The sequence below is a fragment of the Pleurodeles waltl genome, chromosome 4_1 (assembly GCF_031143425.1).
Source record: "Pleurodeles waltl isolate 20211129_DDA chromosome 4_1, aPleWal1.hap1.20221129, whole genome shotgun sequence".
Classification (NCBI taxonomy): Eukaryota; Metazoa; Chordata; class Amphibia; order Caudata; family Salamandridae; genus Pleurodeles; species Pleurodeles waltl.
The window spans coordinates 746,918,452-746,944,516 of NC_090442.1; the positions used below are offsets into that span (position 1 = coordinate 746,918,452).

Here is a 26,065-nt window from a genome sequence, read left to right on the forward strand (position 1 = left end):
AACCCACGCTGCTACCACCCCTCAGATGGGTTTCTGCCCTCCTGCTGCTTGACCAGCTCAAGCCCAGGAAGGCAGAACAAAGGATTTCCTTTGGGAGAGGGGGATGATATCCTCTCCCTATGGAAATAGGTTTTACATGGCTTGGGAGGGGTAGCCTCCTCGCATAAACCAGTGTGCACCAGTTCAGGGACCTCCAGTCCCTGCTCTGATGTGAAACTGGACAATGGGAAGGGGAGTAACCACTCCCTTGTCCATTACCACCCCAGGAGTGGTGGCCAGACCTCCCCCAGGTGGCCACTTGATTCTGCCATGTTGAATCCAAGGTGGGCAGAGGCCTCTGAGGGCATCTAAGTGGCCAGGTCAGGTAGGTGACATCACAGCCCACCCCTGATAGGTGGTCACAATGCTAGGGGACAAATCCCCCTTCTAGGGCTATTTAGGGTATCACTCTTGGATGGGTCTTCAGATTCAACGTGCAAGACTCCAGCAGGACTCCTCTGCAATGTTTACTTCAACGTCTGGCCACTGGAATTGGACTCCAGGGGAACCTTCAATCTGCAGCTACAGCGGTGACTCTGCTCTGCAACATTGTTTCTCTGGTTTCTGCCAGCAACTGCAACATTTCCACAGCTGAGCATCCTGAGGGCTGCATGTCTTCAGCCTGCTCCAAGAAGCAAGAAGGAATCTCCCTTAGAGTGAAGGAGTCACTCCCTGCATCTGCAGGAAACAACTGCAACGACGACCGGCTGCGTGGATCTTCTCTCATCCAGAGGTGCGTGGATCCTGCATCACATGTGGTAGTCTAGGGTGGTCCGCTTGGTCTTCTCTGCCAGCTGTCCAACTTTGGAGATGGTAGGTCCTTGCCTCTCCACAAAGGACATTACCCTTGTGCAGAACGACACTTGCAGCTACCAAGGCTTGTTGGCATCTTTTCCAAGGGATCTTCAGGCACCATGTAGCTCTAGGCCCCAGCACTCTTCCCTGTGACATACAGCCCTCTATGTGCTTCTTCTTTGACGTGGAACTCCTTTCTAGGTTTGCTGCGAAGGCCTCACCGTGACTCCTGTGCTTGCTGCCTGTGGGTCATCTGTGGGGGCTGCTTCATCTTCTTCTGACTCTCCTGGTCACTGAGGGTCACCGGGGACTCCATTCTGTTGGTTGAGTCCCCCTGGACCTGTCTGGTCCCCCGCAGCTCCACTTTTCCTCTTTTGCGACATTTGCCTTTGCCAAGGCTTGTTAGTGGTTTCCCACACCACAGACTGACTGGAATTCTTTATCCGGCGTGGAACATTGACTGCATCACTCAGGAACTCTTCAGCTCCTCCAGTGCTGCAGTGCTGACCGTCTTCGTTTCACAGACGACCAGATCCTGCATCCACAGACGGGTGGGTAGTGGCTCCTGCCACGACCGGACACTCCAACGTGGACTGGACCTGGTCTCCTTCTTTTTCTGGTCTTCTTCTTCCAGGATCCACCTTTGATTTCTTGTAGTCTTGTCTGGGTCTTGCTATATCCTTCTCTGAAGTCCCTTTGGTAGGTTTGGGGAGAACCAGTTTCTTACCTCTTTTCTCCTGGTTGCTGGGTGGCACTCTAGTACTTACCTTTGGGGTTTCCTAGTTCCTCCAGCTTCCCTCTTCTGATTCCACTTCCTTTGGTGGGGACCTGACTTTCGCATTCCACTTACTTAGTTTATGGTTTGGTCCCAACCCCGGGCCTTCAGTATTGTCTATTGCTTTCACTGTTTTTATTGCATTCTATGCGAATCCCTGACTGCTCCTGTACATATGTGTTTTACTTACCTCCAAATGGGGGTATTGCGTAGATAGCATTTTAGTATTTGTGTCACTGAAATAAAGCACTTTAGTTTTGTAGTGCTGTGTGGTTCTTTCACATGTGTAAGTGCTGTGTGACTACAATGGTATTGCATAAGCTTTTCATGTCTACTAGAGAAGTCTTGGATGCTCATCCACAGCTACCTGTAGAGAGCCTGGCTTCCTAGACACTGACTACACCTCACTGATAGGGGACACCTGGACCTAGTATAAGGTGATAACATCATAGGTACTCACCACACACCAGGCCAGCTTCTTCTATATTGGTGGTGCAGCGGTAGGATAAGCATTTGCAATTGCCTTACCACTCCGTCACTTGGTACTTTCCACAGGAAAGACCATTTGCTAACTAATAGGTACACAATGTACTTAGTATCAGGGATCTAGTACCCTACGTTTTGGCAAGCTAGGGGTCTAGCATAGCCCTTGCTCCAAACTTCTTTGGGAGCCTAGTAGTTGGAGTAGTTAGGGTGAGCTACACCACTCTAGCTAGACAACATGTCCTCAGTAGAGCACACCTCTCAGGCCTTCGACTCACAATATGTGGGTCTGACTTTCCAAGAGTTGAGGGAGATGTGTGCTGATAGAAAATTTAAGACATCGAGAAATCCCAATAAGGGTCTGCTTCTGGGCCTGTTCCTCCAGGATGACCAGGACCATTCTGGTAGCCAAGAGAAGGAGGAAGAAGTAGAATCTGACCCTGAGTTCTAGAGAGAGTAGACTTAGGTACTGAGGAGGGTCAGGAGGTACCCAGGGATGATCAGAGAGGGCCTACAAGCACTCACAGTAATGTTAGGAGCACTACTGATGGTGGAAAGGGGGGTCACAAAAGTAGGTCTTTGTTCCTAGAGGGTTGGTTGAGTGGGTTTCAAAGAAGAGAAACAGATCCTCTGCCCATTCTCATGCCTCCTCAGTCTCTGAGAGGACCCACTGCTCAACTTCAGTTGAGGATACCCTAGATAGGGAACTCAGGCAATTGAAACTGGAGGAGGCTAGGCTGGGCTGCAACAGCAACAGCTGGCCCTAGACAGGTAGGCCTTGGCAGTGGAGAGAGAAAGGCAGGGTATAGGGTTAGCACCCTAAGGTGGCAGCAGGTTTAGTTTCATGGACGCTAGGGACAGGGAGGACTCTTTTGATTCCAGAAACTTGAACAAGGTAGTCCCCCCTTACAAAGTAGGGGATAATATCTATAAGTTGTTCACTGCTTTGGAGAGGGTTTGTAAGGTACAGAGGGTCCCCTAAAGACAGCGAGCAGTAGTTTGTGGCTCTCCTTATCTGACAAGGGTAGGGGCAGGCTCCTTACTGTTAGAGAAAAGGATGCAGACAACTACGCAGTTCTCAAGACAGCACTTTTAGATGGGTTTGGTCTAACTACTGAACAATACAGAATCAAGTTCGGAGAGACCAGGAAAGAGTCCTCCCAAGATTGGGTAGATTTTGTGGACTGTTCTGTAAAGGCTCTGGAAGGCTGGTAGCATGGAGCAAAGTCAATGATTATCATGGCTTGTACAACCTAATCTTAAGAGAGCACCTTTTGAATAACTGTGTGTCTGACTTGTTGCATCAGTACCTGGTGGACTCTGATCTGAACTTTCCCCAAGAATTGGGGAATAAGGCAGATAAGTGAGTCCGTACCAGGGTGAGTAGGAAAACTCACACAGGGGTGACCCCAAAAAGAAGGAAGCAGGTAAGCATCAGGATAAGTGTGGGGACAAAGATAAAACAAAAGAGTCTTCATCAGGCCCCCAGAACTCTTCTGGGGGTAGGACTAAATCCTTTTCCCCTTCCTCCAATTTAAAAAAAGCCTCGGTGCTATGTTTATAAAAACAAAGGCCATAGGCCAGGAGATAGCTCCTGTCCTAAAAGAGGCACCAAGCCAACCACCACTACTAACCCCACTTCTACTCCTAGTGCCCCTAGCAATAGCAGTTGTAGTGGGACTACTAACAGTAGTCTGACCAAGGGTGTAGGTGGGCTCACTTTAGGGACGGTAGTAGGGTCTGAGTTGGTTAGAGATACCACTGAGGCAGTGTTAGTCTGACATGGGAATTGACTTTGTCACCCTTGCTGCCTATCCCCTTAACGTGTGTAAGTACAGGCAGCATCATGGTGTTGAGACTGAGGCCTACAGGGACACAGGTGTCAGTATCACTGTGGAGACTGAAAAACTGGTGTCCCCCGAACAACACCTACTTGGTCACACGTACCAAGTGACTGATAGTCATAGTAACACTTAGTGCCACCCAATGTCAGTTATTGATTTCAGCTGGAGTGGGGGAGGGGTGTTCCTGGTTCTAAAAATGTTGTGGTTTCCTCAGACCTACCTGTAGAGTGTCTACTAGAGAATGACTTGGAGACTTCACCTTGGGCTGAAGTGGAACTGGAGGCCCATACAGCAATGCTGAGCATCCCAGGGCTTCCTAAACCCAAGAGCAGGAAGGGTAAGAAAGTTCTCCCTGCTCAAACCTCCAGTGAGGATTCAACTACTGAGGGAGAGGAATCCTTTCCTTGTGTGAACTGCAAGCTGACACAGCCTAGCTCTTGGGTTCGGGGGAGCGCCAGGGAGGAGTTCAGTGGGGACCAACAGACCTGTCCCACAGTGGAGAGCTTGAGGCAGCAAGCTGCAGCTCAAGAGGCAGGGGATATCAGTGGCACCCATAAGGTGTACTGGGAAGACAGTCTCCTATTTTCAGAGCCAAAAGACCCCAAACCTGGTGCCACTAGGAGGTTGGTGGTCCCTCTGAAATATAGAGAATTTCTGCTGACCTTGGCACATGATATTCCCCTGGCAGGTCACTTGGGGCAAAGCAAAACTTTGGACTGGCTTGTCCCTCACTTCCACTGGCCCCACATGTCTGAAGACACAAAGGAGCTTTGTAGCTCCTGTGTCACCAATCACGTCAGTGTCAAGACAAGTGGCACCCCATAGTCCACCTTGGTTGGGGTACCCTTTGAGAGGGTTGGGGTGGATAATGTTGCCCCCTTGTACCCTCCAACAGCATCTGGGAACAGATTTATACTGGTACCAGTGGACCATGCCACCATATATCCAGAGGCCATTCCTCTTAGGACCACTATAGCTCCTGCAGTGGCCAAAGCCTTCCTTGGTATTTTCTCAAGAGTGGGTTTTCCTAAAGAAGTGGTATCAGACAGAGGTGCAAACTTCTTGTTTGCTTACCTGAAAGCCATGTGGAAAGTATGTGGTGTTTCGAGTGCACCACTCCTTACCATCCTCAAACCAATGGTTTGGTAGAGAGATTTATCAAAACTCTCAAAGAGATGTAAATGGGGCTCTCTGAAAAACTCAGAAGAAGACGGGATGTCCTATTACCATGCCTCCCCTTTGCCTATAGGGCGGTCCCTCAGAAGGGTGTGGGCTACAGCCCATTTGAACTTCTGTTTGGGCACCCTGTTATGGGTCCCCTTGCTCTTGTCAGAGAAGGCCGGGAGCAACCTCTCAAGCCTCCCAAGCAAGACAAGTGGACTATGTACTGGGCCTCAGATCAAGGATGGCTGAGTATATGAAGAGGGCCACTAAAAACCTTCAGGCCAGCCAGGAGTTGCAGAAACAATAGCATGACCAGAAGGCTGTACTGACTGTATACCAGCAAGGACAAAAAGTGTGGGTCCTGGATCCTGTGGCTCCCAGGACACTCCAAGACAACTGGAGTGGTCCCCACACCATTGTGAAGAAAAATGGTGAGGTTACCTACCTGGTAGACCTTGGCACTCCCAGAAGCCCACTCAGGGTGCTTCATGTGAATCACCTTAAGCCCTACTATGACAGGGCTGATCTGACCCTGCTTATGGCAACCGATGAGGGACAGGAATCAGAAAGTGACCCTCTCCCTGACTTCTTCTTCCACACTGCAGCTGACAGCTCAGTTGATGGGGTAGTACTTGCTGACTGCCTCTCTGAGTCCCAGAAAGAGGACTGAAGAAATTTCCTGGGACAGTTCTCAGAACTGTTCTCACTGGCACCTGGTCATGCCACTTGGTGTGAACACACCATTGACACAGGGGACAGTTTGCCTATTGAGAGTAAAATTTACATGCAGCCTGACCATGTCAGAGACTACATCAAATCTGAAGTCCAGAAGATGCTAGACCGGGAAGTCACAGAGCCCTCAGACAGCCCTTGGGCTAGCCCTATGATACTTGTCCCAAAACCCCACTCCCTGAATGGAAAAAGGGAGAATAGGGTTTGTGTAGACTACAGGGGTCTCAACACTGTTACCAAAACAGATGCTCATCCTATCCCTATGGCAGATGAGCTTACAGATACACTGGCATCTGCCAAGTATCTAAGCACATTTGCTTTGATAGCTGGATATTGGCAGATCAGGTTATCAAATTATGCTAAACCTAAAACAGCATTTTCTACCATTGGAGGGCACTATCACTTCACAGTGATGCCCTTTGGGCTGCAAAATGCACCTGCCACATTCCAAAGGCTGGTGAATACAGTTCTCCAATGGGAGGATCATCTGGTCCACCTGTGGAATGTTTTAGAGGCCCCACAAAAAGCAGGCCTCACTATCAAGGCCTCTAAGTGCCAGATAGGGCAGGGGGAGATGTTATATCTGGGCAACCTGGTAGGTGGAGGCCAGATTCAGTCACTGCAGGGGAAAATCCAAACCATTTTGGATTGGACTACACCTACTACCCAAACCCAGGTCAGAGCCTTTTTAAGCCTCACTGGTACTACAGGAGGTTCAATAAGAACTATGGCTCCACTGTAGCCTCCTTTAATGACCTCACCTCAAAAAAGATGCCCAAGAAGGTTTTATAGACAGCTAGCTGCTTAAAGGCTTTTGAGGAAGTGAAACAGGCCATGTGCTCTGTACCTATTTTAAGAAGCCCTGACTGCTCCAATCAGTTCATAGTGCAGACAGAGGGGTTGGGGCAGTCCTATCACAACTTAATACAGAGGGCCAGGATCAACCTGTAGCTTTTATAAGCCGAAGGATGACCCCCAGGGAAAAGCCTTGTCCAGCCATAGAAAGGGAGGCCTTTGCTGTGGTTTGGGCTTTGAAGAAGCTGAGGCCATACTTGTTTGGCACCCACTTCCTTGTTCAAACAGACCACAAGCCCCTTCTATGGTTAAAAAAAATGAAAGGTGAAAATCCCAAACTTTTGAGGTGGTCTATATCGCTACAGGGAATGGACTATACAGTGGAACATAGACCTGGGAGTAACCACTTCAATGCAGATGGACTCTCCAGGTATTTCCACTTAGACAATGAAGACTCATCTGGACAAGGTTAGCCTTATTTTCTTTCATTTGGGAGGGAGAGGGGGTTATGTAGGAAAGTACCTAGGCATGGTTATCCCTACTTTTTGGCTGGTGTCCGTATGTTTTGACTGTGTTCACTGGGATCATGCTAACCAGGTCCCCAGTGACTGTGCTCTCTCACTCTAAATTTGGTTGCTGGGACTTCACACACCCGGCATTTGGCATACCCCCATATAAATCTCTAGTACATGGTACCCAGGTACCTAGGGCATTGGGCCACCAGGGGTTCCTCATTGGCTGCAGCATGTATTATGCCACCCATGGGAGCCCATGTAAAATGTGTTAGCAGGCCTGCCATTGCAGCCTGCATGAAAAGGTGCATGCACCCTTTCACTTCAGGTCACTGTATCAGGTCACTGTAAGTCACCCCTATAGTAGGCGCTCCTAGCCAAGAGGTACCTGTGTGTGAGGACACCCCTGCATGAACAGAGGTGCCCCCACGAACTCCAGCTCCATTGTCCTGGACTTTGTGACTGTGGGGACACTATTTTATGTGTGTACTGGACATGGGTCACTACCTATGTACAGCTACATAATGGTAACTCCAAACCTGGGCATGTTTGGTATCAAACATATCAGAATCATAACCCAATACTGTTGCAGTATTGGTATGATTCCATACAATCTGGGGGTTCCTTAGAGGACCCCCACCATGCTCCTACCACTGTTCTGGGGTTTTCCAGGCAGCCCACGCTGCTGCCACACCCCAGACAGGTTTTTGCCCTCCTGCTGCTTGACCAGCTCAAGCAAAGGAAGGCAGAACATAGGATCTCCTTTGGGAGAGGTGGAGTAACACCCTCTCCCTTTAGAAATAGGTGTTACAAGGCTTGGGAGGGGTAGCCTCCCCAAGCCACTGGTACGCGTTGAAGGGCACATTTGGTGCCCTCCTTGCATAAACCAGTCTGCACCAGTTCAGGAACCTCCAGTGTCTGCTTTGGTATGCACCTACACTATAGGAAGGGGAGTAACTACTTCCTTCCAGTCTGCACCAGTTCAGGAACCTCCAGTGTCTGCGTTGGTATGCAACTAGACTATAGGTAGGGGAGTAACTACTTCCTTGTCCACCACCATCCCAGGGCTGGTGCCCAGAGCTCCTCCGGGTGGCCACTTGATTCTGCCATCTTGAATCCAAGGTGGGCAGAGGCCTCTGGTAGCATCTAATTGACCAGGTCAGACAGGTGACGTCACAGGCCCCTCCTGATAGGTGGTCACCCTGCTAGGTGGCCAATCCCCCTTCCAGGGCTATTTAGGATCTCCCTCTTGGGTGGCTCCTCAGATTTGATGTGCAAGACTCCAGCAGGACTCCTCTGCAATGTTTACTTTAATGTTTGGCCACTGGAACAGCAACTGGACTCCAAGGAACCTACAATCTGCAGCTACAGCGACGACTCTGCTCTACAACATTGTTTCTCTGTCTTCTTCCAGCAACTGCAACATTTTCCAGGCTGTGCATCCTCTGAGGGTGGCAAGTCTTCAGTCTGCACCAAGAAGCAAGAAAGAATCTCTCTTGGAGTGAAGGAGTCACTTCCCTGCATCTGCAGGCACCAACTGCAACAGTGACAGGCTGCGTGGATCTTCTCTCATCGTGAGGTGCATGGATCCTGCATCACAGGTGGTGGTCTGGAGTGGTCCCCTCGGTCCTCTCAGCCAGCTCCCCAACTTTGGAGATGGTAGGTCTTTGCCTCTCTACGCAGGACAGTACCCCTGTGCACTGTGTCCCTTGCAGCTACCAAGGCTTGTTGGCATCTCCTCCAAGGGATCTTCAGGCTCCTTGTAGCCCCAGCTCCCAGCACTCTTTCCTGTGATGCACAGCTCTCTACATGCTTTTCCTGCGATGTGGAATCCCTTGCTTGCTGCCTGTGGGTCATCAGTGGGGGCTGCCTCCTCTTATTCTGACTCTCATGGTCCCTGAGGGTCACCGAGGACTCCCTTCCATGGGTTGAGTCCACCTGGACCTTGCTGGTCCCCGGCAGCTCCACTTTTTTTCTTTTGCGACATTTGCCTTTGCCAAGGCTTTTTGGTGGCTTTTGCACACCACAGACCAACTGCAATTGTTCATCTGGCGTGGGACGTCGACTACATCACTCAGGAACTCTTCAGCTGCTCCAGTACTGCACTGCTGACCGTCTTCGTTTCACCGTCTACCAGATCCTGCAACCACAAATGGGTGGGTAGAGGCTCCTGCCACGACCGGACACTCCTACGTGAACTGGACTTGGTCCTCTGGTCCCCCTTTTTTACAGGTCTTCCCCTTCCAGGATCCACCTTTGTTTTTTTGCAGTCTTGTCTGGGTCTTGCAATATCCTTCTCTGAAGTCCTTTTGGTGGGTTTAGGGAGAACCAGTTACTTACCTCTTTTCTCCCGGTCACTGGGGGGCACTCTGGTACTTACCTTTGCTCCCATCTACTGATTCCGCTTTCTTGGGTCAGGACCCGACTTTCGCATTACACTTACTTAGTATATGGTTTGGTCCCCCCGGGCCTTCAGTATTGTCTATTGCTTTCACTGTTTTCTATTGCATTCTAGGCTAATTCCTGACTGCTACTGTACAAATAACAGTGTATTTTACTTACCTCCAGTTGGAGTATTGCCTATATAGTATTTTAGTATTTGTGTCACTGAAATAAAGTACCTTCATTTTTGTAACACTGTGTTGTTCTTTCATGTGTGTAAGTGCTGTGTGACTACAGTGGTATTGCATAAGCTTTGCATGTCTCCTAGATAAATCTTGGCTGCTTATCCGCAGCTACCTCTAGAGAGCCTGGCTTCCTAGACACTGACTACACCTCACTAATAGAGGATACCTGGACTTGGTATAAGGTGATAATACCATAGATACTCACCACACACTAGGCCAGCTTCCTACACATGGGTGCAGGTGAGCTGAGGCAGGCCTACAGGAGCCACTGCAGTATAAGTGCAGTACGGAGATAGCAGCAAAAGGGGAGGAGGCCCTCACGTGTGAACTTATCTGGGGGATTCTGGGGGAATCGAAGCACTCAGGATGCTAACCACTGTTGACCACAGTCCTAGGAGTACCTTGAGGAGCTGGACTGAGTAAAAAAGCTAAAGGGCAGAGCTAGTGAGTGGCAGTGTGAAGCCTATCCCAAAGCACTTGATCAGCATACACGCCTCAGGGCACCCTAGAATAAAAAGCGCTGTGGAGAACACTAACAGACCACGAAAGGAACGATACTTAGACCCAGTCGATAGTGGATGAGGCCCTCAAATGGCGGGCTGTTTTGGAGGAAGCACCGCCAACAGGCTGGCGGTGCTTCCAGGGGAATTACGACCGAGGCGGAAGCGCCCGCCAAGGTTGTAATGAGGGCCTTAGTCTCTACAAGTCAATAGAAGGGAGACTAGGGTCAGTGGTGATGGTGCCTCCATTTCTCCCGAGTGGAAATCAACACTGATGATACACCCTGATTTCCCCCCGCACACTTGGGGCAGTATGGCACAAGGATACACTCATATGGTCTCACGGTTCATTAAAAAGCCCTCACAGGGAGACTCGCGCCTATATAGGCTCATAGTTCCCTGGAAGCACTTGGCCAGACAAAGTCAGGGAAGAAACAACACCCTATAATACCACCTAAGAATGTAGTGTGGTCAGCTTTACGTATATTTTGCGCATTAGCTTCAGGCCTTAGGCCTCTGTGCACTTTGCCCTAAATATATTTTATTCATTTGCTAACAGCTTAGAGCCTCTGTGCACTTTACTCTAAATGCTTTCTATTAGGCTTCGTACTGTTATTTTACAGAATAGCCAGTTCTACGGTGTTGTTTTTTATTCATATCACACTATTTTGCCTACTTCAGCACTGGAGTTCTTCATAACATATTCACTCTGTGCTTTAGTCAAGGACACAGTCTGGTACATTGCCGATAGACGTGGTAGGAGTCTTGCCATTCCTGCGCAGGAACATTTTGTGATCACGATGACATGTTAGTTATAAAATCACTTCCTTGTCCCAATACATGCAGAGGGAGATTCCGACCAGGGAACCACAACTAGACGCTGACTGCCTTGTTGCAGATGCTGAACCAGATCACAGGCCTTTGCTCAGGTATGAGTGTGTCCGTCTCCCTAGTGATACAGAAAGGCAAGCTGAAAGCTTAACATGCTGTGCTCTAAATAGAACAAGCAGAGGGAGAGTAGAAACGGTTAGGAATTATGATAGCTTTATTTCTATGTTTTACTCTCCTGGTTACTATATCAATCCTACTATGTTGTATTGTTCTGGTTATTGCGGCTCACGCCTTAATATCTAAAATACAGTCGTTTTATTAAAACATTATATAAAACTTATACTGTCTTTGTCATTTGTATATGAGACCATATAGTGAATGAGAGAGTTGGTTTGGATCTGAGTGACCACGACTTCCCTGAGAAGTTCCAAAGATGTCATGCGCTCGGCTGCCCAATCATTTCTTCCCCGTGGGAGAAATGAGGCACTGCTAGTTAGCCGGAGCAACAACCGGATTTAGGGTGACAGAGTTCCTTACAAGTGGGTCAGACTCAGTCCCCCACACCGTTATCGATCCTGCTGCCTAGAAATCCAGTAGTCTCATTTAGGATAATGAGAGCCCACGCGACATGGCGCCGCCAACGTTTGGTCTGGCTCTAATGTTTGGGTCCGACTGACTCTCTCGGTCTCGTATATATTTTGACTCCTCGGTTCCGTATGCGGAGACGTCCGTGGGGCTGAGGGTTTCCGCCACCACAGGTTGGGTACATCCTATTACTTAGTGGTTGGTTGTTCAAGCTTGAACTTTGAAAGGAAATACCCCGATATTGGTGTGCCTTCTCTGTCCTAGAGCTATTATTGTTATACTAATGGCGAATCCAGTTGTAGTAAATATACCGCTTAATATGCGATTTCCGCTCACGGGTCATCTGATAGCACATGGACTGACGGTCCAGGGGGTCCGGTCACTTTTGTGGTGGACGCCCATGCAGCCTATAGATCAGAACTTTTTTATTCTTGGGTCGTATTTCCGGCAGCTGATGGGGGTACAAATACTTTTCACGAATATACTGTTGCGAATGTCCCTGGACAATACAGGGCTTATGCATACTTAGAAATACCTTTATCTTATCAAGAACACCATAATTGGCTTGATGGCGCCCTCCCACATTCAGTAACACCAGTACGGTTAGGTCCGTTGAGTAATGATGGTCCGACCTGGCCTTTATTGGCTACATATACACCATATCCTGGAGTGGCAAATGTGGCAGTGGCTGAAGTGCGTCATTTATATGTGGAATTAACTGCAACGTACAGACGATTAGTTCAGTTTGTGATGCAGACATTAAATACTAATGCAGCGCGTGCTGCTCCAGCTCATCCACATGCGGTGGTGCCGGGAATAAATCCGGCCACTGTACACTCTGTAATGGGCAAGGTACCGGCTAAACGTGAGGAGACTCCATTTTGGCTGGCGCAAAAAATTAATACGCTGGAAGCAGTATTTCCCCATACGGGACCTCAGGATAAGCATAGAATTTTGACGATGTGTTTGCCGTATGGGATGGTTCCTACGGTGGATCTTTGTAATACTTGGGGCACGGTGTTTGCCGCTCTCTATACTACAGCACACGGTACACCGACTTTGGCTAATTTGCCGGAGGTGCTTAAACAAATTCAGGATGAATATGGGGCTGCCCCTGCCTTGGATTTAGGCATGCAATTGATGGGTAATTTTGACGCGGTTTCTTCTATTATTTTGAGTAATCTCAAGGGGGAGGCTGTAGCACTAGCAGTGCGAATGCGTCTTCGGGACGTTCCGCAGATTAATCAGGAGCGGGAACTTCCGAGAATAATAGCTGAAACATATTCTAGTATTGGTCGTGATAGCCTAGGGGCTCGACCGCAGAAACCACAATTGCAGGTTAAAAATAATAAGGATAATTCTAAGCAACAGCAACCTGAGGGTGCGAAAAAGCGCTGGGATAAGAAACAGCAAACACCTAAGAAAGATGGTGGGCAGTCTCCGCAACCGGAGACCCCACAAAATAAGTATAATCTCGGGAATAGGGATACTTTGAAGACGCCTGATAGATATCAATGTACTGATACGCGCCAATCTCGTTCCTTTCAGGACTCCTCGGAGAAAAGAAGTGAGAGAGGTGGGCGGTCAGAGCGGAGGACGGAGTACGTGAAACCGAGACAGGATTCACAACGCTCAGCGGAGGTTTCTATTAAACAAGAAGAGAAACCGCTGCAACAAAAACAGCAGTTTAAAAAGAAGAAAGTGGCAACAGTCTCAGTTAGACATGCCGCTCAAGAAGAGAGTTCTCTTGACGAACAAGACATGGGCGTTAGTGCTGTTAGACAGCGCGGCAGAGGTCACAATAGTTTGCCGGAGTCTTCTAGAGCATCTGGAGGCGAAAGCAACTGATGACTTCATACAAGTCGAGACGGCGGATATGCGAGTCTCTGATCCTGCTCAAGTATATCTTGTGACTCTACGATTAGAAGGGGACATTGACCGCGTTGTACACGCCATCTTTTGGGACCATATGGTGAAATCATATGATGTCCTGTTGGCCGAACAAGATTGGCCACCTGACTTTGTTCGCGACTGTCCAGTTGGGGAGGAGGTTATTGCGCCTTCCTTTTCACCACTTGTTCCGAGAGAACTAGCGGAGTCATATGGTAAATCATGGGCTCTAGCACAAGCCCCCGCCCTATATAGAAATAATGTGGGGTGGGATAAACAATCACCTTATCATGTCATTCCCATTAAAGGAGAACCTCAGCCACAGCCGCAATATCCTATTAAATTTGAAGCAAGGGCATCGGTTCGGAAAATTCTTACACAATTGGAGTACCAAGGTGTGATTGAGCCTTGTGTCTCGCCGATGAATAATCCCTTATTTCCGGTTGCTAAACCGGACCATTCCTATAGGATAGTGGTGGATTACAGACATTTGAATAGTCATACACGCACATATGCTATACAGAATTCACATAGCGCTGCGCTTATGAATAATATAGTGCGTAAAAAATACAAAACAACCTTGGATATCTCGAATGGATTTTTCTGCCAGAATATAGCACCCGAAAGTCGGGACTATACCGGTTTCAGTGCGTTTGGCTCTCAGAAAAAGTTTTGTCGTTTACCTCAGGGGTATAAGAATAGCCCAGGACTGTTCTCGGCTCGTGTGACTGAACTTCTGCACGAGTTGGACCCTGAGGCGTTATCATATGTTGATGACATTTATTTGACGGACGATGAGATTCTACAACATCTCAGTCGCGTATCGCGCATTGTTGTGGGTTTTGCTGATATTGGTTATAAGTTTAATTTTAAGAAATCGAAGATTGCCTTCCTCAGTGTTATTTTCCTGGGATATGAGTTATCAAGTGAGGGCAAGAGCCTGGCGCCACATTTTTTGGAGAAATGTGCTTTACTGCAGCCTCCTAATACGGTTCGGAAGCTCCAGTCTTTGTTGGGGTTTCTGAATTTTGGCAGAACTTACACTCCTGATTATGCTACACGTATAAAACCCTTATATGAACTGATTCGCCCGAATTTTTCAAGTAGATTTTGGACGATTGAGCATACACACATACTACGAGAGCTGCAGAATGATCTCTTAGCAGTTAAACATTTACACACGCGGGACAATAAAACTCATTTGGTCATCAGGGTGATTCCTGGGGCTGTTGGATTTACGTATGTCACCTTTAATGAAGGGGAGACAGTCCCGATAGCATACAAGTCCCACTTGTATTCTGCTGCAGAACAACGTTTTGCACAGACTGAGAAAATTCTCACTGCAGTACAGATGGCTGTGATCAAAGAAAGACCGCTAGCCCAGGGCCAACGCATTATTGTCGTTTCCCCAATTCCGGCCTTGGAGGCTGTTACAAAAGCGAGTGTTCCTAATTCGAAAGCTTTACACCCGCGGTGGATACAATGGGCTACGTCTTTGACGGCCACTGATGTGGATTACATATTTGACCCTAAGCTGCAGACTCAAGAATTTCTTCAATATGAAACAGAGTACCCGGTTCCTGCTGGCACATTACCTATTGACCGATAGGAAGTGGTCATGTATACCGATGGCTCTGCGCAACCGGCGGTTGGGACTAAACAACAGTATTCTGCTGCTTGTGCGGTGGTGAGCGGGACTATGGAGGGGGGAGTTTTCTGCCCCGACATACTTATACTAAAACCTTGGGAGATTGCACGGCGCAGCTGGCTGAGCTCAAAGCTCTTTTGTTAGCGTTGGAGCATGCAGAGCCGGCGATATTGACCTTGCTGGTCTGTGACTCCTACTACTGTGTGCAATCCTTCAATGAATATCTGCATTATTGGAAGATGAATGGGTTCAGAGATTCTAAAGGCAACACCATTAAACATAAATTGTTGTGGGGTAAGGTTGCGGGTCTGAAAGAGACGCTTCCTAAAGTCCATGTTGTACATACACTTGGACACCAGCGCGTTGGAATACACATTGCTGGGAATACTTTGGCTGATGAGGCTGCAAAGTCGGCAGTGGCTATCGCCACTGTAGCCGCTGTAACTCGTTCGAGTTCAAAACCAGACATAGAGATTTCGGCTGCCATAAAAGCTACGGCTGATGGCACGCCATTTCCTAAAGGATTCCCTTCTAAATATAGTTACTGCTTGAGTGGTGCACTAAATGCTGTTGTTAATATTCCAGGCGTTGGTGTACGTGAGTTACCGAATAAGATTGAGAGACCTCGATTAATTTCTGCAGCGCATGAAGGGGTGGCATCTGCGCATGCTGGTGTGGCTGCCACGATTTCGCTTTTACAGGCCCGTTATTGGTGGCCTGGTCTCTATAAGGAGACAAAGCAGTATGTCCTTTGTTGTGACGTCTGTCAACAAATTAAAGCATCGTCGGCTAGACGCCCGCAGCAGACTCCTCTTCTGATATCAAATAGACCATTACAGTGTGTGTACTTGGACCATTGTGGTCCACTGACACCAGATAGTGCATACAAATACATATTGGTTGCTGTAGATTCGTGCTCCAGATTTGTGTGGGTCTGGCCACAGCGCTCGGCTGACGCTCGGACTGTTATTAAAGATTTGCGTATCTTTGTCGATACATTTGCAGTTGCGGCTTTTCATTCGGACCAGGGCCCTGCTTTTGCCTCTAAGGCATTCAGGGACACCATGGCTTCGTTGGGGGTCCAACTCCAATTCTCGTCTCCATTTCATCCCGAGGGAAATTCTGTCGTGGAGCGTTTAAATCGTGATTTAAAGCAATCCTTAACAGCCAGGGTTATAGGTACGGGTCGTAGTTGGCTAGCCCACCTGTATGGAGTACAGAGAGCACTTAATAACTTGCCTAGAAGGTCACTGGGGGGTCGTACTTCATATGAGTGCCTGTTCGGAACACGAATGTATGTTCCTGATCTAGATGGTCCTGGTGTGGAGGCGGCAGATACGCCCTTTGACATAAATGATCGTGTCACTGTTTTGCAGGATTTACAACAATTTCGTGAAGATAACTCTTCTGCGAGTGCTGCCTCCTCTGGAATTAAGGATGAGCCAGTAACACCTACTGGTTGGATACCCAGGATTGGGGATCTAGTGCGTGAAAAGGTCGCAGTAAAGAAAGAATTTGGTCCTTCTTATCGAGCACCTGTCCCGGCGTTGGGGGTGAGCGGCACGAGAACTGTGATTTTGCCGCCGCTGCAAGGGGCCAAAGGAAATCGTTTTGTTTCCATTGATAATGTCAAGTTACAACATGTGGCCGATTCTGCACAGCAGACCAAGAGGGACACCCAGTAGTTCCGGCATCCCTCTCACTACTGGGGAAGAAGTCCCGCTGCAGGTGATTAGCACCGACCATGTTTCCTCTCCGAGCTTGGGGAGGGTGGAAGATGATCTTGCGATTGTTCCACAGTCAACGATTGATATCGATTCTTTTTCTCAAGTTGCTGTACGTTCTACTGATGTTTCTGAACATGTGATTTATAGCGTGCCTAGGAGAGAACCTCCATCAGCTTCCTTGTTCACTGTTGCACCTTTTGCGAGAACTGCCTCTGGCTGCTTCAACGACGCGGATGCAGCTGTATCCAGCTCTTCGTCTTCGCTGTCTTCAATCCGAGGTCCACGTAAGCTACTAAGTTGGCTTAAACGTACATATTTTGTTGTTCCTTGGAACTATTTGTGGCTTTTTATGGCTGTACTGACTATTTTTTTATGGTTGGGATTTGTGGTTACCTTTTTTTTGGTAATACATGGTCATTTTCTTCCTGATCGATCAGACATTGAGCACGTGGAGACTGTGTTGAGACCACATTTTTCGTCTCATATGGTTCGAAGAGACTTATCCAATGTGAACATTTCTGCAATACCAATTCCGGATGGAATTGTGTGGGATAAAGTAATGTTTGAAATATATGGTCCCTACTGAATTTAGAGAGGTAGCGGACATCTGGCCTCATATTGCTACTTCCAAGGTTTATTTCGACAAGTTGAGTCGGCTGAAAGCTTTATTGTTTCAAAAGCATGTGGCCCTTACATCTGCTAGCGAGACCTACGCACTTCAAGTGGCAAGGTCATCGGCGGAGATACAGTCCCTTTTGAATACTAACTTTCCGAGTCACTTCGGTGAACTTGTGGGGCGTATATTTAATGCATCCAGCACTGCTGGTATTGCTCATTTTTTCAAAGCCGTTGGTGTTGGTTTCGTTCACACCTTCTCTTCCATATTCGGTTTGATACCTTCGGCTATACACTCTATTTTCGGAAGCATTTTTGGGGGTTTCCCAATTACTTTGGCTTTATTGGCTGGAGTTTTGCTATTGTTGCTATTTTTTCGCAATGGCTGTCCCGCCGCAACGAGATCCTGTATTGCTGCTCCCGTCAGCGCAGCTGTGTCGTGAACGCATGATGCAGTGTTTTGGAGCAACACTCCTGGCTCATTTGGAGTGTGACTGGTCTTTGTCGTTCCGACCGGTTTTGGATTGTGTGCAACCCGTGTTTCGATGCCTTTGGTGCTCATTTGAACATGCACTGGCTTTCTGTCTCTCACTGCAGCGCTCTCCAGTGGTTGATCTTGATCTGTTGATGTTCCCGATTAGGGCTCATTCCCAGACTTGTGCACTACGGTTGTGTTTGCTTCGTGAAGCGGATTATGAGATTCCCTTCCTGGAGGAAGATGGTTTTGTCTCTTTCCTTGGCACTACACGGGGTGCCGCCCTGAATGGTTTTGGGGCTTTGGAACACACCTGCTCCATGGTACTTTGTGGCGTGGATCTTCCGATATTGACATATCTCGAAGTGGAGGAGCTTCTACGTTCTATTGCTTCTGTCTGACAATTGGATTTTTTTTCTCTCTCTCCCGACTAAATTGACACTATATTGCAATTCGCTCTCTCGTCACATGTTTCCTAAATTTATGACTTTGCTGTCTTCTCATCTTGTCGAAATGTTGGGTTTAAATTTAGGTCATGTTTTTTTTTTATTTTTTTTTTTAATGTTGTTAGAACCACTTGCTACCGACAAGGGGAGGGTGTAGTGTGGTCAGTTTTACATATATTTTGCGCATTAGCTTCAGGCCTTAGGCCTCTGTGCACTTTGCCCTAAATATATTTTATTCATTTGCTAACAGCTTAGAGCCTCTGTGCACTTTACTCTAAATGCTTTCTATTAGGCTTCGTACTGTTATTTTACAGAATAGCCAGTTCTACGGTGTTGTTTTTTATTCATATCACACTGTTTTGCCTACTTCAGCACTGGAGTTCTTCTTAACATATTCACTCTGTGCTTTAGTCAAGGACATAGTCTCGTACATTGCCGATTGACGTGGTAGGAGTCTTGCCATTCCTGCGCAGGAACATTTTGTGATCACGATGACATGTTAGTTATAAAATCACTTCCTTGTCCCAATACATGCAGAGGGAGATTCCGACCAGGGAACCACAACTAGACGCTGACTGCCTCGTTGCAGATGCTGAACCAGATCACAGGCCTTTGCTCAGGTATGAGTGTGTCCGTCTCCCTAGTGATACAGAAAGGCAAGCTGAAAGCTTAACATGCTGTGCTCTAAATAGAACAAGCAGAGGGAGAGTAGAAACGGTTAGGAATTATGATAGCTTTATTTCTATGTTTTACTCTCCTGGTTACTATAATCAATCCTACTATGTTGTATTGTTCTGGTTATTGCGGCTCACGCCTTAATATCTAAAATACAGTTGTTTTATTAAAACATTACATAAAACTTATACTGTCTTTGTCATTTGTATATGAGACCATATAGTGAATGAGAGAGTTGGTTTGGATCTGAGTGACCACGACTTCCCTGAGAAGTTCCAAAGATGTCATGCGCTCGGCTGCCCAATCATTTCTTCCCCGTGGGAGAAATGAGGCACTGCTAGTTAGCCGGAGCAACAACCGGATTTAGGGTGACAGAGTTCCTTACAAGTGGGTCAGACTCAGTCCCCCACACCGTTATCGATCCTGCTGCCTAGAAATCCAGTAGTCTCATTTAGGATAATGAGAGCCCACGCGACAAGAATAGAGTGCTGTCGCTGAGGACTGCATTTTAGGTTACTAGTCACTATGGGAAAGGAGAACCCGGCTCGGGGGGACCCAATCAAAAAAAGTTGTCCGATACACGGTGCCTTGCCATGGACTGCAGGACACTCCTCCACCTCCAGAGAGGAGGGACCCAATGCAAGGCTCGCTAAGGTGTTCGCCGAGGCCTATGATCAGTGGGAACTTCCTTGTTCAATGAGTGAGGCCCTCATTTCACTGATTCCTAAGCCAGGCCAGGACCAGCTAGAGAAATGGTCTTACCGCCCCATATTAATGCTGAACGTGGACCTTAAGCTCCTCAGTCATGCATTGGCCAAACACCTCCTGCCATATCTTCCACATCTGATTCATGAGGGTCAGTCGTAGATTATTCCCCTTAAGAACACCCTGCATAACCTGTGAAGCTCATGTGATGCATGCATCAAACATCCAAGAGGGATGTTATACCCTAGCCTTCTTAGATATTGAAAAGCCTTTTGACTCCCTTAGCTGGGAGTACGTGTGGAGAGTACTTGAGAGGGCGGGAATTGGCTCCTCTTATATAAATTGGGTGAAGCTGCTTTATACACACCCATGGGTGAGAGTCTGAACGATCTCAGAGGAGTTTGTTCTACAACGTGACACCAGACAGCAATGTTCTTTATTCCCCTAATTTTTGCAATAGCGATGGAGCCATTGGCATGCAGACTCCGACAGATCCTCATGGGGTGAGGAATAAAAATAGGCACTACAGAGCATATAATTTTGTTATATGCAGATGAAGCAATGGTCTAGCTACAACAACCAGATATATCGGTCCGATCCTTCTAAACATAATGCAGGAATACTGGGAATTCTCAGGATTCCGGGTGAACCTGTCAAAGTCAGTTCTGTTTCCCTTAGAATGACTGGTGGGAAGGCCACCGGAGACCCTGCTGACAGCGGGCTTGCCCTGGGAGGTAGATGAAGTCAGGTATTTAGGCATTTACATCACCCATCATGAGAAACAATTCTAAGAATTCAACATGGGGAGAGTAATAGCGGGACTAAAACCCTCTATCCGGTACTGGAATACCCTACATTTATCTCTAATGGGAAAGATAGTTCTTCTAAAAATGGTGGTGCTACCGCATTGTTTATATGTTATGCAGGCCACATTCTATGAAATCCCTAGAAAAATCTTCAGGAGACTAGATAGAATGAGAGTGGAACTTCTATGGCAGGGCAAATTATTATACTATATAGGTGCACAACTACATCATGCAGTACACTGGTTGGATGATGAGAGAAACTGGGAAAGATAATGTTGGAGGGATCCCATGAGGAACATCAACTAGGGGAACTGCTGATGTGAGGTGTTGGAATTCCCCACACGTTCCCACATATAATCCAACATATGAGCAGAATATGGCGTAGAGCTGTCAGGCAAGTACTTAAAAGGGTGCGTTATACCCCGTATTTAGACATATGGCTCTTGTCACCCTTAGAAGAAATAGCCCACCCTATGGCGGTGAAGAGGTGGCAAGAACGGGGCTGCATAATACTGTCAGACCTTTGTCCAGAGGGCAGATTTATTACTCTAAAAGAGGCACAGGAGATGTTTAACCTGGGCACAGGTCAATTTCTACAATGGGCAAAGGTGGCAGCAATGACTAGACAACTACGACCTGCATTTCCAGAGGCTCCAGAGCCTACTCAAACACTTATCACAATGCTGGTAACGCTGACAGGCAATTGCAGCCACTACCCATAGACACGTGACAAAACCACAGCCCGGACCCACTATCCCCATGGGTCTGGCTCAAGATACATGCAGGCATGAAGAGGCTAGCAATGTGCACATAGTTCAAACACGTACAACATATCTTCTTACATATGACTTACCTCACCTCCAAATGCCTACAGAACATATACCCTTATAGGGAACAGAGTTGCCCAAGGTGCCATGCGGAGGTGGCAGATTTTATTCACATGGTCTGGAACTGGCCATTTGTGAGACTATTGGGCAGAAGTCCTATTTCAACAGAGGAGGGCCACTGGTTGGAACGTCCCACAAATGAGTAAAATATGCCTGTTAAGACTCCTCCTAAAGAACCCTAAAAAGAAGCTTAGCAGACGTTGCAACTTCTAGGCCAAGACGCATCGCAATCCACTGGATAAGTCCCCGCACCCCGACAAGGGAAACCTGGGAGACAGATATGGTGGAGTGGACTTGGTCAAAAGAGGTTCATATAAGGAGAAGGAGAAAAGATGAAAAGGCACAAGATGTCCTGGCACCATGGGTGGAAATGGCTCAGGCATTGCTTAAATACACACATACACAAAGGGAAGATACACCATCACTGCAGGTAGAAAGTGGGTGAAGCCGGAAAGTAACAAAGGCACATTTTTTGTATTGTTAGGCACTTAGATGTTATGGACTACTGTAACCGAGAAGAGACAATGAATATGGACAATGGCGAATGAAAGTCACTGGACCAACCATGGAAGGCTTTGGAGGGGTGGGCAATGGAGAATGTCGGTTGATTTGGATATGGTGTTGGTAGATTGAATGGGGTACATTCGGACTAATGACTCCAGTATTTTGTGTTAGAACTAGCAAATGCATTTACGTACCTGATATGTATCTATAATGCTCTATCAAATAGTAAGAAGAAAATAAAGAAAAAACATTTGGCAGTTTGGAAAATCAAAACCCTAACCATAGCCGACCACTGCAAGCAAAACTATCCTGCCTTAATCTCCAGGTAAGTCCTCTGGCTTTTCTTACTTACAACTATCTCCCTTGTTACAACTCCCCTTGCCTGTCATTACTATCTTTTTTTGTTCCCCTTCATTTCTTGAGAGTATAACCTGCATATGTCCATGCCTGCTGTAATGCATTAAAGCCTCTTGAGCCACTCTGACCTTGTTTTTTTATCTATAACCATAAACTGTGCTTGAAAAATATCTCATAATAAGGCTTCTGTGACAAGAGATTGTGACAGAGAGACTAGTCCTAGCCAGCTAAGCAAATTAAGTTGGCAAATCTGAGTACGACGATAAAGTGCAAATAAGTGTCTCAACACTGGTTCTTGCATCAATACTTCTCAACCCATAATTATTGATTTGTTAATTTAACATGGTATCACATAGTGATGCAACAACAACCCCTGTGGTCATTTTGTAGCTACCTGTCAAAGTGTACTGCTGGTTCTTCAGGTTGAACTCCTGGGAGTATATTACACTTTTTACACCACAGGGGCTCTATGGTATTTCAGTAGGGGCTGAAGACACTTGTGCTACTCCTTTAGTATGAATCATGTTGGTGCTAAATTAGGCACTAAATGAGAGCAAGGAGATGTGCCCACATTTGCATGGGGGTATGGCAACAGGCAATCAAGGACATATTGTATTGCCTCTGTGGGAATAGCATACTTCAGACACAGGCACAGAGTCCAAGAAGCCATAAGGAGACACAGTGACTGTGTGCCACATAGAGGTGGTACACAGTCAGAGCACTGTCCAAGAGATCTCCTTGTGAGATGGGCAAAGGGGTCATCTCAGACACCTACGAGCAGGAGGTGCTGTCACTCATTGCTTCCATTTGCAGGGGAGTCATGCGAAATATAGGCCAAGTCACTACCTACAGTGAAAGGCAGACCAGCAGCTTAAAAGAGCTGTTAGCCTTGCATTAGCGTACTTTTCAGACTGTAGGCGCTAGTTTGCCCTGCACTCTGAACAGTGTATTCACTGTAAAAGGGTGCACTGTCTCAGTCTTGCTCAGTGCACTCTGTGCATAACACGGCCGCAGATGCACAATAAATTTCACAAATGAAATATGAAGAGATCAAGCCAAGATTTTAGTCTCTTTTCACAGTCTTATTATACCACTGAACAAAGCTGGGTGCCAACTTCATCTGAATTCCATTTTCAAACAAACATTTTAACAGAGTTTTAGCCCTTATCTCATAATACGACCCTGTATGCCTGATATATTATGTGACAAGCAGGCATACCTTTGTCAATCTGATGAAAATAACGACTAGAGAAATGGGTTTCATAAATTGTCAATACAGCGCTGAGTAATGACAAATTGTTATATGTAGCAGTGGCGGTTCCACTGCTAAGGCAGAGGAGCGTCACCTCCAATCCCCCTCCCCCAGCCAGCAGCAGGAGCTGCAAACCTTGAAAAATAAAACAATAATTAACTATTATAATTTAATTTTTAAAGGGGCATGGTCATGGGGTGACGAACAGTGAGAGGAGTGCACAGAGCACTCCCCTCAGTGCGCATGTATGTTTGGCTGTCTCAGGCCGGCCTAACACACATGCACACAAGGGCGCTCTCCAACCCTGCCTGTGTTGCCGGGTTAGAGAGAGCAAGTCCAGGCTCCCAGTCTGCGCTGAGGTGTCCAGCCTTGAGCAGAGTCATGATTTGCGTAAGGGGAGGCTGGGATCCTGTGCCTCCAGTGCAGCGGAGAGCGGTGGCGATGTTCAGGGTAAGTTTTTTTGTTTTTTTTTGTTCCTCCTGCCACACCACTTTTCCAAGTCACCAGTCACGACTGGTATTTAGGGCTATGTAAAATACAAGTTATTGTTATTGGATACAGATGGAAGGTGCCTTCACCACAAATGAATAATCTTGGTTCGGCTAACCCACATCATTTACATTCTGTAAGTCTAAGTGTTAGTATGCATCACTTGGTATCCCAAAAAAACATTTGTTTTCAAAATGTTTCTGACTCACACTTGGGATCTTGCCCCCGGTGCAGACTTTCTCAGATAGCAGCTTCTCGCGGATCTCCCAAGCAAAGATGGATGGCTGCTCCCACTTCAGCTGGGCGATCTTTGATACCACATCAGGGGTGGCCAGGCGCGGCTTGCTCCCACCAATCGTCTTGGGCTCCACAATGCCAGTCTGGTAATAACGAGCCATTATTTTGCTGACACAGCCATTGGACACCTGCAATAGGATATTCAGAGATGGATTTCAGAGTTGATAGTAGCCCATCTCAATCTTACTTTTAGTGCTAAGTTAGTTGTGGAAGCACCTCAGCTCTCCAAATCATATGGCAAAACGCAAAGTTTATCATTTCTTACAGTGAACATGGTTTGGAATGTTTGCTATAAATGTATTTCAAACCTCAAAAACTATTTTCACTTTCCCGTTCTTAGTTTTCTGAAGGTTTTAGGCTGGTTACTCTCAGACAGCATCAGTGCGCTAGTAACCCTTTGTCTTATAAGTGTAGTTTACTTATTTAGCTGACTAAGGCTCTCCTGCCCTGTTATTATGCTCTTTGAACATTCCTATATGTAAAGATGACACTTGCAGCAAAATTAAGTGTAGACAATAAACACAGCAGGCAGGATAACTATGCTGAAGTATTACAAATTTATAATTTTCCCCAACACTCCACCGCTCCTGGAGGATCCCCACCCAAGCTCCATTTGGGGATTTTGAATGATCTCTCTGGCCTGGTCCTGAATTATGAAATCCCACTCTCAGTGAATAATAAAGTTAGCTAAAGCTGATGGCTGGAGGCAGGGAAAGAAAAGTGAAATGTGAGAATACCGCAAAAAGTTAGACATAAGTTGTTGCTTGTTTGGGATTGTTTAACATTTAATAACGTGTGATCTGCAATTTTATATGGTATATATAAGTGAAGTTATTAATGTGTTTAGCTAGGCCACGTCTTAACAGATCCTTACTTAGAAGTGTTATCTATTTTGTTCAGTCCTTCATTCCTGCTTCCCCCGTGCACATCATCTCCCCACAAGCTCGGCAGAGTACAAACAAGCTGACACGTAGTCGTTTTTTTCGACCGATATGATTAGATTACTTACGATTAACTTTTCCCTGCTCCCTATGATTTGTAAAGTTTGTCAAGGTCCTTCCACTGCCTTCCACTGTGATCACTAGTCTGTTCACTGGGAGAAAGTCCTATTGTCAAATTGTTCATATTTGTTTGAACATCTCCAAAAATCATTAGCATAGAGAGTGTTTTTTTAACGTTTTCTATGTTTTTTTTACCTGAGACTGTACTGGTTTATTTTTGTCTCCTTCATTGTCGCGCTGGCTAAGTAACAACCCCACCCATAAATTATTAGTGTTGATCTCATGTATTTATTTATACTAATAATGAGTTTGTTTAGTTATAATAGTCATATATATATATATATATAGATATATATATATATAGACAGATAGACAGATAGATAGATATACTAATACATATACTATTACATGCATTAACTATAGTTAGTATATGCAGTGGTATTAATAACATAGCAACCTGAAGTACATTTAAAGGAGGCAGTTTAATAAATGTTAATAATAGTGTTGTCACTGAGAACAGCAGTGTTAGCAATATGGGGTACAAGATAAACAATGGGGAGGTCAAAACAAAATTTGGGTGCAGCAGTGACAGTTCAGAGTCTCATAGCA

The 26,065-nt window shown here is 46.6% G+C and overlaps 1 protein-coding gene across 1 annotated transcript in view; it reads right to left on the reverse strand.

The window, feature by feature from the left end:
- The window catches only part of PAX4 (paired box 4), a 234,916-nt gene that overhangs the window by 109,810 nt on the left and 99,041 nt on the right, over positions 1-26,065 (reverse strand). The window contains exon 4 of the mRNA XM_069227551.1: positions 24,368-24,583. Within this exon, the coding sequence (XP_069083652.1) occupies positions 24,368-24,583 (216 nt within the window). The remainder of the gene's footprint in view (positions 1-24,367; positions 24,584-26,065) is intronic.